The sequence below is a fragment of the Mus pahari genome, chromosome 7, assembly GCF_900095145.1.
Source record: "Mus pahari chromosome 7, PAHARI_EIJ_v1.1, whole genome shotgun sequence".
Taxonomy (NCBI): domain Eukaryota; kingdom Metazoa; phylum Chordata; class Mammalia; order Rodentia; family Muridae; genus Mus; species Mus pahari.
The window spans coordinates 86,520,648-86,537,159 of NC_034596.1; the positions used below are offsets into that span (position 1 = coordinate 86,520,648).

The 16,512-nt window shown below is 42.1% G+C and overlaps 1 protein-coding gene across 2 annotated transcripts in view; it reads left to right on the forward strand.

Annotated features, from left to right (window-relative positions):
• Positions 1-16,512, forward strand: part of Tshr (thyroid stimulating hormone receptor) — a 114,719-nt gene that overhangs the window by 77,790 nt on the left and 20,417 nt on the right. For both annotated transcript variants that reach the window (XM_021202086.1, XM_021202085.1), the window contains exons 4-7: positions 1,131-1,205; positions 3,790-3,864; positions 6,375-6,452; positions 10,694-10,762. In XM_021202086.1, coding sequence (XP_021057745.1) covers positions 1,131-1,205; positions 3,790-3,864; positions 6,375-6,452; positions 10,694-10,762 — 297 coding nt within the window. The remainder of the gene's footprint in view (positions 1-1,130; positions 1,206-3,789; positions 3,865-6,374; positions 6,453-10,693; positions 10,763-16,512) is intronic.

Here is a 16,512-nt window from a genome sequence, read left to right on the forward strand (position 1 = left end):
GAAGGGAAGGGAAGGGAAGGGAAGGGAAGGGAAGGGAAGGGAAGGGAAGGGAAGGGAAGGGGAAGGTTTGCCTGAAAGGAGAAAGTTGATATAAATCACAAATGTCCAAATGCTACTGTTGTCAAAGACAATAATGTGTGTTCTAAAACTAGGTTGTTATGATGGCCAATTCAGTAGCTTTACTAAAAATTAATGAACCATGTGCCTACAATGTGTAAATTTTGTGGAATGCAAATTATCCTTGAACAAAGACTCTTTAACATTACAAAGATCAGATTTTAAGCTTTCCAATTAGTAGCATGTGCCCTAAGGGGCCAAGTCTCAGAGGCCATCCACTGAACAAAAGACTATAGACCTCAGTGAGCTCTTCCTGACTTTGCACACAGGTATAGGAAGTGCTGCGAATGTCTTCTAGCCAATCTGTGCATGCTAAATACTTTTAACTTAACCAGTGCCAGCCCGTGTTTCACAGTTGTCACTAATAAACTACATGTGACTAATGTCAACCGCGTGTTTTGATCAGTGAATACATGAACCTAATAATAGAAGTTATAAACTCATGTGATATCACAACACATATACTAAAGCCTTCAGTTACTTGCATCATGAAATAAACCCAAGTGAGCCATTTAGGCTTACTCTGTACCTTGTACCTGCAATTGTAATTAACAGACTCTTGGCCCTTTTTGCAATGCTGTCCTCTAGCAGGATTCACTAACCTCTCATTCCAGTGCTCGTTTGTCATAGCAACACTGCTGGCTCCTGTTAATATACACATGTCTGCCCTCTGGCCCCAGCTGCTCGCCAAACCACTGGAGGGTTTTTCTTTCTACCAAAATCTAAAAGGAAATAGGGGAAGAGAAGAAAGAAACAAAAAGAGCAAACTACATTATGAGACTTCAGTTCAGAGAAAGGGAGTCCATAAATTCAAATGGACTGAGAGCAAACCCCTGCCTGCAAGAGAGGCAATCATGTCTGGGAGGAGCTGGGGATCTGTAGTTAATGACATAAAGTCCCTGTCGTACCACATAAATACATCAGAGTCTTTTAGTGTACTTTGGTTAATCGTGATTTCTCTTTAGTGAAAACAGGAAGGGATGTATTTTGCTGAGCTCTTGTAACTCTTACAGAGAGATCCGGAACACCAGAAGCTTAACCTACATAGACCCCGATGCCTTGACAGAGCTCCCCTTACTCAAGTTTCTGTAAGTACTGACTCCTTCTTTATTATGGTGTGTGTGTGTGTGTGTGTGTGTGTGTGCGTGCGTGTGTCTGTACGCGTGTACTTTAGACTTGTGATGCTGGTGTCTATCAAGAATCTCCCTAAGATGATATTGTCTTTTGTCATCATTTGAATCATGTAGGGCACAATCAGGTCACTTCTTGTGACTTCTCATCCTTCCCCATCGGGCAAAGTACCATATGAAATGCTCACATGCTTAAAGCCTATCCAAACATCAGCACATAGCTCTGGGACCAGAGACCTTTTCCAAGAGACATGAGGAAGAAAGCAATAAATATATATATATATATATATATATATATATATATATATATATATAATCTTTAAGTATGGACAAAACAAAATCCCAAGAACCAATTGGTCAAATTTTGTTTGGAAATTTTATATATATATATATATATATATATATATATATGTATATATATACATATTATTTATATTGTTTATGTTATATTTATTTGTACTTATATTATTTATGTTTTCTTTATTTGTTTGTTTATATTTATATTATTTATTTTTATTTTTAATTGTTGACAAAAGAGTATTAGAAATCTCAAAAAGCAAAGCCTCGAAGCAGAAGGGGCACACTTCTGCATGGCTTTAGTGATGACTTATGAGCTGGCCACCAACTCTATCAGAGCAGAGGACATTTTGGTTCTGTTCCATCCTAACACACAATCAGTACTACAGAAAAAAATTCCTCAGATCTGACCCAAGGCCCTCTGAACACCAGCTTCAAGAACCTTCTCTCCTGCACAAATGCAATTTTAAAAATTAGAAGACAAAAAAAACAGTATAATGAAGATAAAAACCAACCTTAATCCCTTTTAGTACACTTCTATTCCAGCTTTTAAAATAAAAGTATATCCCACATATATTTTGTGAGGCAAATTTTTTTTTTTTTTTTTTTGGTTTTTCGAGACGGGTTTTTCTGTATAGCCCTGGCTGTTCTGGAACTCAATCTGTAGACCAGGCTGGCCTCGAACTCAGAAATCCGCCTGCCTCTGCCTCCTGAGTGCTGGGATTAAATTAAGTATGGATACACATTATTCAGGAAGGACAGGGACAATGGCAGAAGGGGCAGGCAGAGGGACAAGTTACCATGGTAAAAACAGAAGCATGGAACCACATGGCTCATTAGGGAGAACTGTAGCGATCCAGTGTTGAAAGGGTGGGAGTGGGTGATGCCAGAGTAATGGCGTGCGTGATTGGGACAAGGCTGTCAACCCTTTTAGGGACTTGCTTTCCACTCAGCAGATGGTCAATCAGGTAATTAGAGGGGACATCAAAGAAGAAAGGGACTCATTTAGTGCTTTGGGGAGAGTAGCGATCAAAGTCTCACGAGCCGTGCATGTCCGGCTGCCACTCGGCTCCCTGGCCCTTTCGCCCCTACTCTTTTTCCGAGAACCCCCAGCCACTGAACTCTTGCCATGTCTCATAGACATCCAGAGGATGTCGCTTCTGGATTGTCCCATTGATTCATTGTGTTCTCTGGCTCCTGCTGCCTCTTCAATCCAGTGGCTTCCTCTTTAGAAGGACTCCAAGACTGAATTTGTTTTTGGACATGAATCAGTAAAACATGGGGGTGCAGTGGGGTGTACTAGAAGAGCTGGTAGGATCTAAGTCTGCCCCCCGCCAAGACAGGCCTTTCAAACTTGCTCTGTCCCCACTAGCTCTGTTCTTGTAGCTGAGAAACATATTACACGAATTAAATCCTGGAGGCATTAAGAGCATCCAAACTTTTGTGTTCATGTTATATTTTGAACATCTTTGAGACTTGACATATTTTTCCCTTGATGGCATGAATTTTGAAAGGAGAAGCTGTTGTCTTTCTAATTTTCCTTCCTTTCTGGACATGTTCTTTAAATGCCACTGCCGAATACTCGCAGGTCACTACTGCAAATAAGACATTCTTAGCAAAATAATAATGCAATATGAAGCAGATTCCGGGGGGGGGGAGGGATGTGGAGGGGACAGGGTCTCTCTACATGGCCCTAGCTGATAGCCCTAGCTGTCCTAGAACTCACCATGTAGAAGACCAGACTAACCTCAAAGTCATTGAGATCCTCCTGCCTCTGCCTCTGGAGTACTGTATTGATGGCATAGGCCACCATGCCACAATGTACAATTTACAACAGGCAAGCAGACTTGGAGTTGGGTAGTCATATGCTCTTCTTCCACTGGCCTTTTACAGCCCATCCCCCAGCACGCACATACAATGTTTTCCAATTAAAACAGGAAACTCTTTCTCTTTTGCTTCCTCCTGCCGCCTCCTCCTTCCCTTGTCACTTCTTGTCCTGTTTCTAGGACTCTTGCTGAGTTCATATAATTCACAGAGAATTCTAAGCATCACATAGGCACCACTAGCATTGACTGAATTAAGCTATTGTGCTTTGAAGGAATATCATTCTGTTCTGGTGTTAGCACTCGCCGCAGTCATGACATTGAGTGGAGGCCTTCCAAACTCGTACTTCTAGCCGTTGCAGTATACTTTCTAGGTGTTGATTTTCTTACCTGAAATTTTCATTTCTTCTTTTTCAATGTAGTGGCATTTTCAATACTGGACTTAGAATATTCCCTGACTTGACCAAAATTTATTCCACGGACGTATTCTTTATACTGTAAGTATACTCAACATGCAGTATTTGGTATATTTTGTTTATGTATATGAAACATGGCAAGAATTGAGGTACAGTCATGGGAGTTAGCACAAGCCAGGAAAAGCAAGCGATCCAAGAGCAAGTAATCTAAGAGCGAGCGAGCGATCCAAGAGTGAGCGATCCAAGAGCGAGCAAGCAGGGGGCAGGGTAACTGTGCTGAAGGAGGGAGCGAGGGGTGAGTGAGGTGGGCACAGTTAACTAACTGTGAGTCGCTGGTTATTCTGGCCAAAAAAGAAAAAGAAAACGTTCTTGTAGGACGATGGGAATAAGAAGCTAGGTTGAAATGGGTTTGTGCTGGCTAGTTTTATGTCAACTTGACAAAAGCTAGTCATCTAAGAGAAAGGAACCTCAATTTAAAAAAAAAAAAAAATCCCTCCATAAAACCAGGCTTTAGGCAGGTCTACAAGGCATTTTGATGATAGGGAATGCCCCATCCATTGTGGGTGGGGCCATCCCTGGGCAGGTGGTCCCGGATTCTATAAGAAAGCAGGCTGAGCAAGCCATGGAGAGCGAGCCAGTAAGCAGCACCCCTCCATGGCCTCGGCTCAGCTCCTGCCGCCAGGTCCTTGCTCCAACTGAGTTCCTGTCCTGACTCTTTCTGATGATGAACTGCGAGGTAGAAGTATACGCTGAATAAACCCTTTCCTCCCGAAGTTTCTTTGGTTATGGAGTTTTCATGGCAGCAATATTAATCCTAACTAAGACAAGGTTCAAGAAATAATTGGGGGGGAAGAGGATTAGAGAGAGGGAAGAAAGACAATTCTCTTGAGTTTCTCTAACTTCATTTCTGACGTCAAAAGACAACAAAGGGAAGGGGGCTGGAGAGATGGCTCGGAGGTCAAGAGCACTTGCTGCTCTTGAAGAGGCCTCAGGTTCAGCTCTCTGCACCTACATGGCGCTCACAGTGGTTTCTAACTCCAGTTCCAGGGCATTCTATTCCCTTTTCTGGCCTCCATGGGTACAAGGCACTGGGAAGGAAGAGATGGTTTATTTGGCTACAGTTCCAAGTTACAGGCCATCATTTCAGGGTCGTCAAAGCAGTGGGTCACCCACAGTCAAGAGCTAAGGGACAATAGACAAATCCTTGCTTGCTTACAACTCAGTAAGCTTCGGCCACTCTTACGTGACTTAGAATTCAGCCCCTGAAATGGTACCACCCATGTTCAGGGAGGGTCTTCCTGCCTCAATTAATCAGGACAGTTCCTAGACTGTTTTCTTTCACACTTTACATGAAATGTTCTATTTATTTAGTGTCTGTGTGTCTTTATGTGGCCATCAGAAGACAACATTCAGGGGTAGATTCTCAGAGTCAAACTCGTGTTGTCGGGCCTGAGAGCAAACACCTTAACCCACAGAAGTGACTCAAGGCTCTGCCACGGTCATTTGATTTTTAAATGGGAAAAATGATCAAGTGATTTCCCAGGGGGGGATGACTGAATGAGGAAGGGGAGTCCTGGTAACAAGGATAGCTCATTTTTCATATTTTCTGATAGCTTTTAACTCTTCCTGGTCCACTCAACCACCTCTTGAGGTGTAAAGGGAAGTTATTGGTTTCCTTTTCAACAGTGGGAAGCAGAAGACCAGAAAATTCAAATGAGTGTGTGATCTGAGCTACACAGAATAGTCAAGGGCCCTGCTTTGGATTGACTCTGGTGCTTTTTTTTTCCAAAGCATCAGTCAGACCAGTTGTTTTACTCCATCATACAAATGAAAAAGTATGGAAACAGAAGAATTGCAAAGGTTGAGTTCACACTGCAGAATCAGCAAAATGTAGAATGATCAGTTGCAAGCTCTTTGTTTTTGTTTTTGTTTTTGTTTCGTTTTGTTTTTCCAAGACAGGATTTCTCTGTGTAGCCCTGGCTGTCCTGGAGCTTGCTGTATAAACCAGACTGGTCTCAAACTCAGAGATCCACCTGCCTCTGCCTCAAAGGCACCACCACTACCTAGCATGCTACAAACTCTTAATACTTTTTTCCCCTAGGAGGGAAAACATGACCATGTCTCTTTGCTACAGATAAGCTCAGGTTACACATAAGTCATCCTCTGGGAGCACCAGGTTGGCAGTGTTTTGTAAATAGAGGACATTCTAATGATACTCATGAAACGAGATCCATTGATCCCTTTCCCCTGATCCTTCTATTGACATAGAAAATTCTAGTTGCTATGGACATAGTATTACAGATTCAGAAGTCTCTCAGCTCCATCTGCTTCAAGATAAGGAGTGAGGCAGACACCTCAGCTCACCGTGGAACCCATTTCCTTGATTTGATGCTCTATTCTGAATGTGTGTCCATCTAGAACAGCTCTCACCACTCCATGTGATTAGTATCTCCAGTGATCAGGATCGGGTCAAATAAACAGCTAAAACTGAGATGTGTTGTGGCTGGCTCCTTGAAGTGCATCTATGTACACCAAGAACCCATTTCCAGAGTGCTTCTTTTCTCAACCGTTTCCATCGCTTTCTCTTGCAGTGAAATCACCGACAACCCTTACATGACTTCGGTCCCTGAAAACGCATTCCAGGGCCTATGCAATGAAACCTTGACCCTGTGAGTATCCAGTTTCACTCTCGCCAGTACCTGAATTTTATCTGAGGCTATTGTCACGGTTTTCTTCCCCCTTCCCCCCACCCCGCCCCATCTGCTAAATATGTATCTGACTTTGGAAGGATGCTACCTCGTGATGTATACTCTGGATCTGGAAGGGTTTCATAGAATTGAGTGTTGCCCTGTGCTGTGATAGTCTATAGATCCCAAACAGGGTAAGATCGTAAGAACTGCATGTTCTCTTATGATAGGGTTGGTGCATTTGTTCTGAGGACCAGATTGGTTGTCCAGGTTACACTGGCTCATAGCAACTGCCACTGCAAAACACAGTCAAACACTTACGTAAGTCAACTGGGCAAGTCTGCATCATCATTGAGTCCCTTTATGGAAACAGAGTGTGGATCAGTTATGGTCTGGAAGCTTTGTGACACAGCATCCTGCATACAAATATCCCAAATCTACAGAGCAGGGGTTCTCAAGCTGTGGGTCGCAACCCCTTTTGAGGGCCAAGTGGACCCTTTCATAGGAGTTGCATATCAGATATTTACATTACAGTTCATAACAGTAGCAAAATTACAGTTATGAAGTAACAACAGAAATAATTTTATGGTTGGGGTCACCACAAAATGAGGAACTGCATTAAAGAGTCACAGCATTAGGAAGGCTGAGAACTACTGCTGTAGAGGAAGAAGTTCCACAGAGTAAATGTGACTGTCCCAGAGTCCCTGAATACACAGTAGTACCACTAAGGGCTTTTCATAGTCCACAGCACACTTCATCCAGAGATCAGAAACTACGACAGAGCTCCTATGACTGCTTGTTCAATAGAAAATAGCATTTTTGCTCAGAATTCATGACCTGTTCTTTGGATGTTCAAAAGTAGATACTGTGGGATGTACAGTTCTGTGTAAGTATAGCACTTGCCTAGCATACATGAAGCCTTGGGTTCCATCCCCACTACCCTATAAATGGGGCATAGTAGCACACACCTGTAATCCCAGCCCTTGGGAGGTAGAGGCAGGAGGTGCGGAGGTTCAAGCTCATCCTTGGCTTTATGACAACTTCCAGACTCAGTTTCAGAACACAAAGAGCAATCCAAGTGGATACTAAATCAGGGAGTGTCATAAAATATTCTAACAGGGAAGATCTAATGGGAATGTAAGAGATAAGCTAACTCTTCAGGCTGGCAGAAATCTCTCCTCTTATTGTGATAGCCACAAAGTGGATTCAGGGCCACCTCTGCAGACCCCTTCTCTCTAGTTTCCATAGTACCACCCCCACTCAAGGCTACTAGGGTTTTGTTTTGTTTGCCTATATGGTCACCCAGGTTCTCTACCTCTGGCCACACTACAGCCTAGAGTTCTTTGCTGGATACAAATTGGATTGACTTAGTTCCCAGCCAAATTGACCCAAGCCTCCACTCAGCTTTTCCCAGGGACCTCCTTTCCAAGCCACTGCTTAGGTATCCATTTGGGTCATGTGAACCACAGCTCCTCCTCCCCAGTGGAGCAGGTCACATACGGTTTTCTGGACACAGGTGGAACTCTTGGGAGAGGGCAAGTGGTTGAAACTCAGCCACCTTTCCTTTTAGCAAGAGTGGGCTCTCTGCCTGCTCTGTCCCTAACTTCAAGGCCATGCATGTCCCCTGTAAAGGTTTCCTGCATTCGTCCCAAGTTAGCCCCTCCATCCTCAGCCTCTTTGCAGAATGTTAGCATCCCCTTGTTAATACATTTGCCCAGGATCTCCTTTCCCTTTCAAAAGAAAGTTGTCCTATGCCTCCTTTGGGGAACAGTGGTGGGATCCTCTCTGTAGAGCTGAGAATGGCATGAGTTTGTAAACAGTCTTTCCAGGTGTTTTTTTTTTAATTATACTCTTATAGAAGCCCTTTCTTTCTTGAAGATTAATGAAGTTCAAAATGCTAAACGTTCAAGGAAAATACCCAACTGCAGAGTTCACGCCTGTGTCCCCACTTCTTTAATTTCTCTGCCATTTACAACCTTCAAGACCTACTTGTCCATGAAGTTTTTAGTGTCTAAAATATAAATCAAACCAGGAACATGTGTGTGTGTATTTGTACTCTTTAGTGTAGGTGTATGCATGCAGGTTTGTGTATGTACCTGTAGAGGCTTACAAGTAGACATTTTTTTTTCTCAATTACTCTCCACTTGTATTTTTGGGGACAGGGTCTTTGGCCGAACCTGAAGCACATCGATTTGGCTAGGCTAGATGCTCAATGAGCTTCAAGTACCCACCTGTGTCCACCCCATGCTCAGGACAAGCGTTCCAGGCATGCATATGCTACTCTGCTTGACTTCTTAGGTGGGCTTTAGGGATCCAGACTTCAGTCTTCATGCTTACATGGCTGCCATTTACTCCCAAACCCATCTCTCCAGCCCATCAAAGACAGAGCTGGAGAAAATAAAAATATGTTAATTTTTCTCACATATTTGCAAAAGAGTTGCATTTCTGGGAAAGTGACTTTATCCATTGGCGTTTTTCCCTGTCTGTGTCTGAGTCCCTGGAAAACAGATTGCAATCCATACCCATGGTTCTTTAGAAATTAGAACTAAATTCAGGCGTTTTAAAGACAAAACAAAAGATGCACAAACAACAACAAAACCAACAGAGTCTCAGTTTCTTACAATTATCTAGAGTAAATTCAAATTTTAGAATTCTCCTTCCACATTGTCTAATGCACATGTCATAGATTACATTATTACTGAAATTCTCCCACACCTGTCCCAAGGACTTCTTTAGGAAGCAATGCCTGTTGCTCTGTTCATGGCTGTTGCCTCTTTATGTCAATGGCCACCAATAACCATATATCTTAGAGTCCCAAAGACTGGGGTCCCTTCTCCTGCAGAGGTGCATGGTTTTGGTAGGTGAGAAGAATTGTATTTGGGGACAAGGATCCTGATCCCTAACAAGTTTAGAGTAACAAGTTCTTGGCAAGTCACTCCCAAGTCTCAGTAACTTTACTAGGAACACAGGTGGTAGCATTTCAGGCTGGCCCCTGGGAATCTAGGTAGAAAAAAATTAATTAGCTGCAGACACATTGCCTGTTAAAAATGTTCAAAAATTATCACAAAAGGGCATGATCTATCTGCCTTCTTAGATTCTTCTGTGAGGCTCAATTCCACCTGTAACTCTCAAGCCTTTGGCTTATGATAAACTCTGAGGATACGTAGAATTTTTTAAAGAAGGTAAAATAATATTTTAAATTTAAAAAATAATAATCTATACATTCAGATGAATTTCTTCTCAAGTGAACCTCTTTAAAATCTGCTGTCATTCTTCCAGTGTTGACATGAACTTAACTGTCACTTGAACCCCTCTTCCCTTTAATCTGCCCTCACTGAAAAAAGGACTAGGGGCTGGAGAGATGGCTCAGCAGTTAACAGTGCTTACTGATCTTGTGGAAGACCTGAATTTGGTTCCCAGTACCCACATCAGGCAGCTCAAAACTACCTATAACCCAGCTCCAGGAGCTCTAATGCCCTCTTCTGGCCTCTTTGGATACCTGCACTCACATGTGCACACACACACACACACACACACACACACACACACACACACACCTAAAATAATAGTAATGATAATAATAATAACAATAACAACAATAATAATAACTTTTTAAAAATCCTTTGCAAACCTGTGTCCTTCTAAGTCTGCTAATGAAGAAAAGCTGACTTACTGGCACCCAGGGCTAGAAAATGGAGCTTCAAACTAGAAAACATCTTATGTTTTTTTTTTTTTTAATTTTTTTTAATATTTATTTATTTATTTATTTATTTATTTATTATATGTGTGTACACTGTAGCTGTCTTCAGACACTCCAGGAGAAGGCATCGGATTTTTGTTATGGATGGTTGTGAGCCACCATGTGGTTGCTGGGATTTGAACTCAGGAACTTTGGAAGAGCAGTCGGTGTTCTTAACCACTGAGCCATCTTACCAGCCCCACATCTTATGTCTTAAACAAGGCATACTCTACAGTTTTCTTAAGGGATGCATATGAACAACATGAGAAATTGTATGCACATTTTTGATACAAAAGAGACGAAACCCAACTATTAAAACAGAAAAAAAATGAGCAACACATATCACACAGGTGATCTGATTTATTTACCTATTACTCATACTCAGGTCTGGGAGTTCAGTGACCCAGGATCTTACAAACACTAAGCACGTACTCTACCACTGAACTACATCGTCATCGGTATTTCTCTCTCCTCTTGATTTTAGGAAACTATACAACAATGGATTTACTTCAATCCAAGGACATGCTTTTAATGGAACGAAGCTGGATGCTGTGTAAGTTTAGGGTAACCATGGTAACTGCCACCATCCCCCACATGTCACTCCCAGGACTATCCAGAGGGTCTCAATTCTGTTGGGATCTATTTTAAGTATCTCAAGCCTTGAAAGTAATGCTGAAGGAACTTGACAACGGCCATCTGGTATGGATACTTAATGTACCCCAAAGCGCTCATCCTCAATAAAATGGAGATGTACATCATCACCATCAGTTATCTTATAGGTGTGTGTGTGTGTGTGTGTGTGTGTGTGTGTGTGTGTGTGTGTGTGTGTGTGTGCAAATGTTCATCTACTAGTACATAAAGGGAAAGAGTATCTTTACACCCAAAGATGTTTTCAAAAAGTGATGCAATCTGTTTTGACATGTTTTTTCTTTTCTAAAGATAAATGATACCCAAATGATCAAACCAAACAAAACAGACTTACATTTTATTTCTCTTACAATACTTTTTTTTTTTGAAGTAGTGTCTTGCTATGTAACCCTGGCCGTCATGGAACTAGCTATGTAGACAAGGCTGGCCTTGAACTTACAAAGATCTCTTGACTCTGCCTCCTGAATGATGCAATTAAAGCTATGCATCTCTTGCATGGCATCCCTTCTTATTTCTTTAGCAGCTATATATTTTTAAATTCCAAATTATCTGGCATTCCCTCCCAAACTTAACTACTCATTTCTTACAGTGATGTGTTAATTACAGTCTCCTATGCTCCTATACCCTTCCTTCCTTCCTTCCTTAAAACATTCCTTACATAGTTGCTGACTGTAAAACCTGAGAATCCTTATGAGTCTAGTACTACTTTGCTTCTCAAACACTATTAGGGATGCTATTAGATCAAGGGATCTTGTGCAATACAGATGCTGATTCTGTCGACTTGAGCTGGGCTGTGGGAGCCTGTATTTCTAACACACCCTTTCACGATGCTGATACTGTAGCCCATGGACTGACTTTTAAAATAGCTATGCAACTAAACACAGAGGGGCTGGGTAGAAAAGAATGCACATGGAGAGTAACTGCTATGGGTTGATATTCTAGGCTAAATACTAGCTTCTGGAATGGTTCCATTTTAATATGAGTACTGGATTTCTTATAGTTAAGCAAGGTTCTCTACACCTTGTTGAAGTGGAGTCTAGCTCCTGGCCACGCTTTTGGGCTTCCTTCCAGTTTCTATGGTAGGAAGGGTTAGACTATCATTCACTTGGGTATTTGGTAAAACAAGAGTTGTGGTGGTTTGACTTTATTCATTTCTTTAAATATATCATTACAGGAGAAGCTCTGGAAGATGCCACAGGATACATAAATTCTTGCACTTAAAATTTACAGAACTGGAAAGCCCGATTGCACTAATCTTACACAGTCCTGAATTTACTTCTCAGTATAGCGAGTAGGGGCCTACAGTGCACAAAACACTGTGCTCAAAGCACAGAGAAGCAAAAGCAATGATTAAAAATCACATTCTTGTGAAGTCAATATAAACCCAGCTACACCAACGATCAAAGTGCGTTAGAAAGAAATTTATCCGATTTGAAATATGCACCCACTAGAAAATATACAAGTGCAAAATATGCAAAGAAGTTGGTCTCCTTCCTTGGAGACATCAGCATGATTTTCCTCTAAATTTATCCCACGGTATTTAAAGATCAGTATTTAATATTATGAAAACACCACCAAATATTCTCTCCTTTGATTTGAAAGCAGTCACTCCAAGCTAGCTGGCCCACGAGCCTCAGATCTTCAACTAACTATCTCTACCTCCCAGTTTAGGGATGCTGGGATTAAATGTGCTCCTCCACTCCAGGCCTTTACCTGGGTTCCAGGAATCGAACTCGAGTATTCACACTTGCATGCAACATGCTCTTAGCCCTGGCCATCTCTCTAGACCCTCCCATTATATTTTTGTACCATAGCTCAGCATTTACTGGGTTTTCAAACTAACTGGGTTTTTAATCTTCTATAATAATTACCCAAACACGGTTCAAAGATTGTAAATAGCAGAACCTCTCTAGAACTGTGTTTAGAACTCTCGAGGTTCTGGCTGAAATAGTTTGTTATCCAAAACAGCAATCATCTACCTCATACCAATGCACTGCGATGAACAGGTCTGACCTCAATTACACCCATTGTTTTAGCGTGACTAAGTAACGTTATCATGGCCAAGTTGGATGAATCCCACGCTGAGGACAAGCCCTGAAGCCACAGCAGCAGTTCCTTCCTTGGTTAGAAGTCGGGGGAAAATCATGGCAAGCGGGGGATAGCTCCTCTCCCCTGTGGTTTCAGAGAGCCAAGAACACTGCCGTTACTCAGAGGATAGATCACCTAATATGAATATCCTTGCTCAAAGAGAAGTGGAACTGTTCTCAGTCATAAGCTGGGGCACTTGTTTCTTCTCTGGACCTCTCCGTTCTCTCTGTATACAGTCTTCTAGAGCTGGGTTGCTTCCCCCACAGTACCTTAGTCTCTGAGATTAATTTTCTCTTGTTGAATTCCAGTTGTTTAGCTTCTGTCTAGAAGTAAACATTTGGACCAAAAATAAATAAATTAATACAACTCGACTGCGTGAAGGATTTACCCAGACAGTAATGGTTATGAGCAGAGAAGTCAACACATATAATGTGCTAATGAGCATCACACATTAGCTGATGGGAAGCAATTCACCACAGCCTGGAGCCACTGGGAAAAGATGACGGGAGAGAAGATTATAGGCTTAAGTGGACGGCCATTTCTCACAGGATAAGTATTTGAACAGCTTGTAGGATATGCTCCAAGGTTGGCTGTCCTCGCTGCCTCCTGCAGTTTTGAACACTTTCTCACCTGTCACTGTTGATAAACAAGTGTCTCAGTCTCCAAAACCAGCAAGATTTCCACAGAGCAGTCCAGCTTCACTTTAGACTAATGTAAGGGCTAGGTGCGAGATTCTGATCATCTTCTGAATAACAGGAGCCATGTAGAAAACAAAAACAAACCAATGCATGGTTCTCCACAGACACACTCCCCTGTGAGTGTCACACCATAACCAGGTGCCAACCCTAGTTTCCCTAAAGGAATTACAAGGGAATGAGCTGAAATTCTCTATTGGAACTGAAATGGATCCTTAAACTCCCCAGAGAACACGGTCCAGGAAGAACAGCAAAGGAAAAAGGAAAAACCACAGTACACTCCCACCTCTCTTGGATACTGAACTCTCCGGCTGCTGAATAAAACCTGTCCTATCTGTGAATTATCCAGAAACAAGACTTTCATTTTTCTTCGAACAAGTCTTTACTGAATGGCTGCTGTGTGTTGAGCATAATTCCAGGGGTAGAGAGATGGCTCGGTGGTTAAGTGCACCAACTGCTCTTGCAGAGGACCTAGGTTCAATGCCCAGCATCTATACAGCAGCTCACAGCTGTCTGTAATGCCATTTCCAGGGGATCTGAACCCTTCTTCTGACCTCTGTAGGCACTGGATGCACATGATACAAAGACACACATGCAGGACAAACATTCAAATGCATAAAATAAACAAGTCTCAAAAAAGAAATGTTTACAAAGTGAGTCCAAGAGAACTTGAACATACATACACACACCATAATGCTGACAATTGGACACTTTTCCCCAACTCGTTGCTATCTTCATTTGTCCAACCCCGTTCTTCTCCCCTAGCTGCGAGATGCATCATTTTCAATCCAAGTAGATATTCTCAAGAATTGAAATGTGGAAAAATTGACAACTGTTTTGTAGGAAAGGCTTAATTTCTTCACCAGGTTCTCGAAGAGGCAGAATCCATCCAAATAATGAAGAGTCGTTAGGCAGGCAGGGTCATCAGCATCTGTTTTACTTTTGAAGGAACTATTAAGACTTTCCTAGGAGCCCTTCCTATCACATCATCGATCCTGACTTTTAGGAAATCTCTCCTCTCGTCACTTCTGACAAGTCCTTCTAAACTTTTGAACCTTCTTTCTGTTCCTTTTCTATTATCAGCCTCACATAAAATAGTCATTCTCTAGAATAGGCTCCCATCTGGCTTACCAAGCTTTGTGACTGATTTACCTAAGCCAATGTGTACAGCACAGTATGGGGATAAGTTATGATCAAGAAACGAGTTTAAGGAGACTGGCATTCCCAGAAAATAGCATGTGTTGAAAGCACTTCTTTCCTGCATGCTAAAGCTTCTCTGCCTGTAATCCTTGCCCTTAGCTTCTGGTAGAAGCTGCAAGGAGAAGTCAGAACCCAAGAGTCAAATCTAAAAAGAGGTATCCCTGAAAACTACCAGATTCTTAGAATGTAGAAGAGGATGACAGGTCCAAGATCAGCCAGAGCTTCATAGTAAGACCCTCTTTCAGAAAAACCAGCAGACTGTACAGGGAAGCTTGGCAGGGTCATGTTTAAGCACCTTATCATCTTCCAAGGCTAAGTATCCAAATGACCATCCTGTCTTCTGAGAACAGGCCGTTCATCAGGCCGGTTCATCTCCGTTCACATTGGCTGTAACTCCTTCCACATTCTTTCTCCCATTCTGGACTCTGGCTGCCTTTCTCAGTTTGAAGTCTTCTGCAATATTTCTGATAAACTGCAATGCTTATCAAGAGGTCTCCTTGTCCTCGGGGGTATATTAAGTATCAGATGAGAACACTACAAAATTGGACAAGGGATAATTTCGTTTTACAATGATTTCTGGTGATTGGAGCAAGCCGATATTTCCTCTCAATCATTGGAGATGAAGACCAGGAAAGAGAAGAGCTTAGCAGAGCTTATTTGATTTTGAGCACCCTGGGAACAAATTGTGATTGGCAGCTACACTAGCCCAAAGATCCAGAAAGACTTACGGGCTGGTGTGGTCACTATGCCCAAAGGTGTGGTCACTATGCCCAACATGGTGGTCACATTACAACATTGTGTTCTTAAAAGCCTCTCTCCAGTTGGTTTTTTTTTCCCCCAAGGTGGGTCTAACCCACTGCAGCTACAACCAAACAAAAGATCTTTATAGACATAATGGGTTGACATAATGGTGGAGTCTGTGGACATGAGAATACTGTGACTCAAGCTTTATATGACATTAACCCACTGAGAGCATGGACATAGGCTGCTTTGGCATCTCACTCAGGCATCTGAACATACAGAAGACTGGTCTCCTCCACATGAAACATAGTAGCTTGTTCTGCTATAGACAGTATCTGGAAAGCCCCCCCCCCCAAAAAAAAGGGGCCCAGCTAGAGTTAAAAAAAGAAAAAGGAAAGCAGCAGTGTCCTCTGCCTCAAGCTGCTACCAGAGTGAGCCACGGTATCATAGACACAATCGCCATGGCTGTGAACAGAACAAATCCATTTCTCTTTTACACCGATTGTATCCATCATTTTGTTATAACAGAGAACTACCTAATACACTCTGGAAGTGTGTGTTCAGCCACTACTTAAAGAGGCCATGTGGGAACCTTTCTTTGTAAATGAGCTACCTCAGCATTTCCAGCCATCAGGAAGGTCCATTTCCCCAAACCCACCACATCATACACTAAACCTTCTTTCAATTATCATTATTTTTTTTTCTTTAAACAGTCATATGTATCCTCCTCGAGCCCTGAATGTATCAGTGTCACTATCTTGAAGGAAAGTTATATTTATTCGGTTGTTTGCTCACTCTTAATCTCCACTCAGTAAGTATTTCTGGAGCACCAAACTTAGCAGTGGGTTTATGGCAATGGATAGGGCATAGAGCTTTCCGTTCTGATTAGAAAAGGCATAGTATTCAAGTAAGAAAATAAATTAGGTAATTA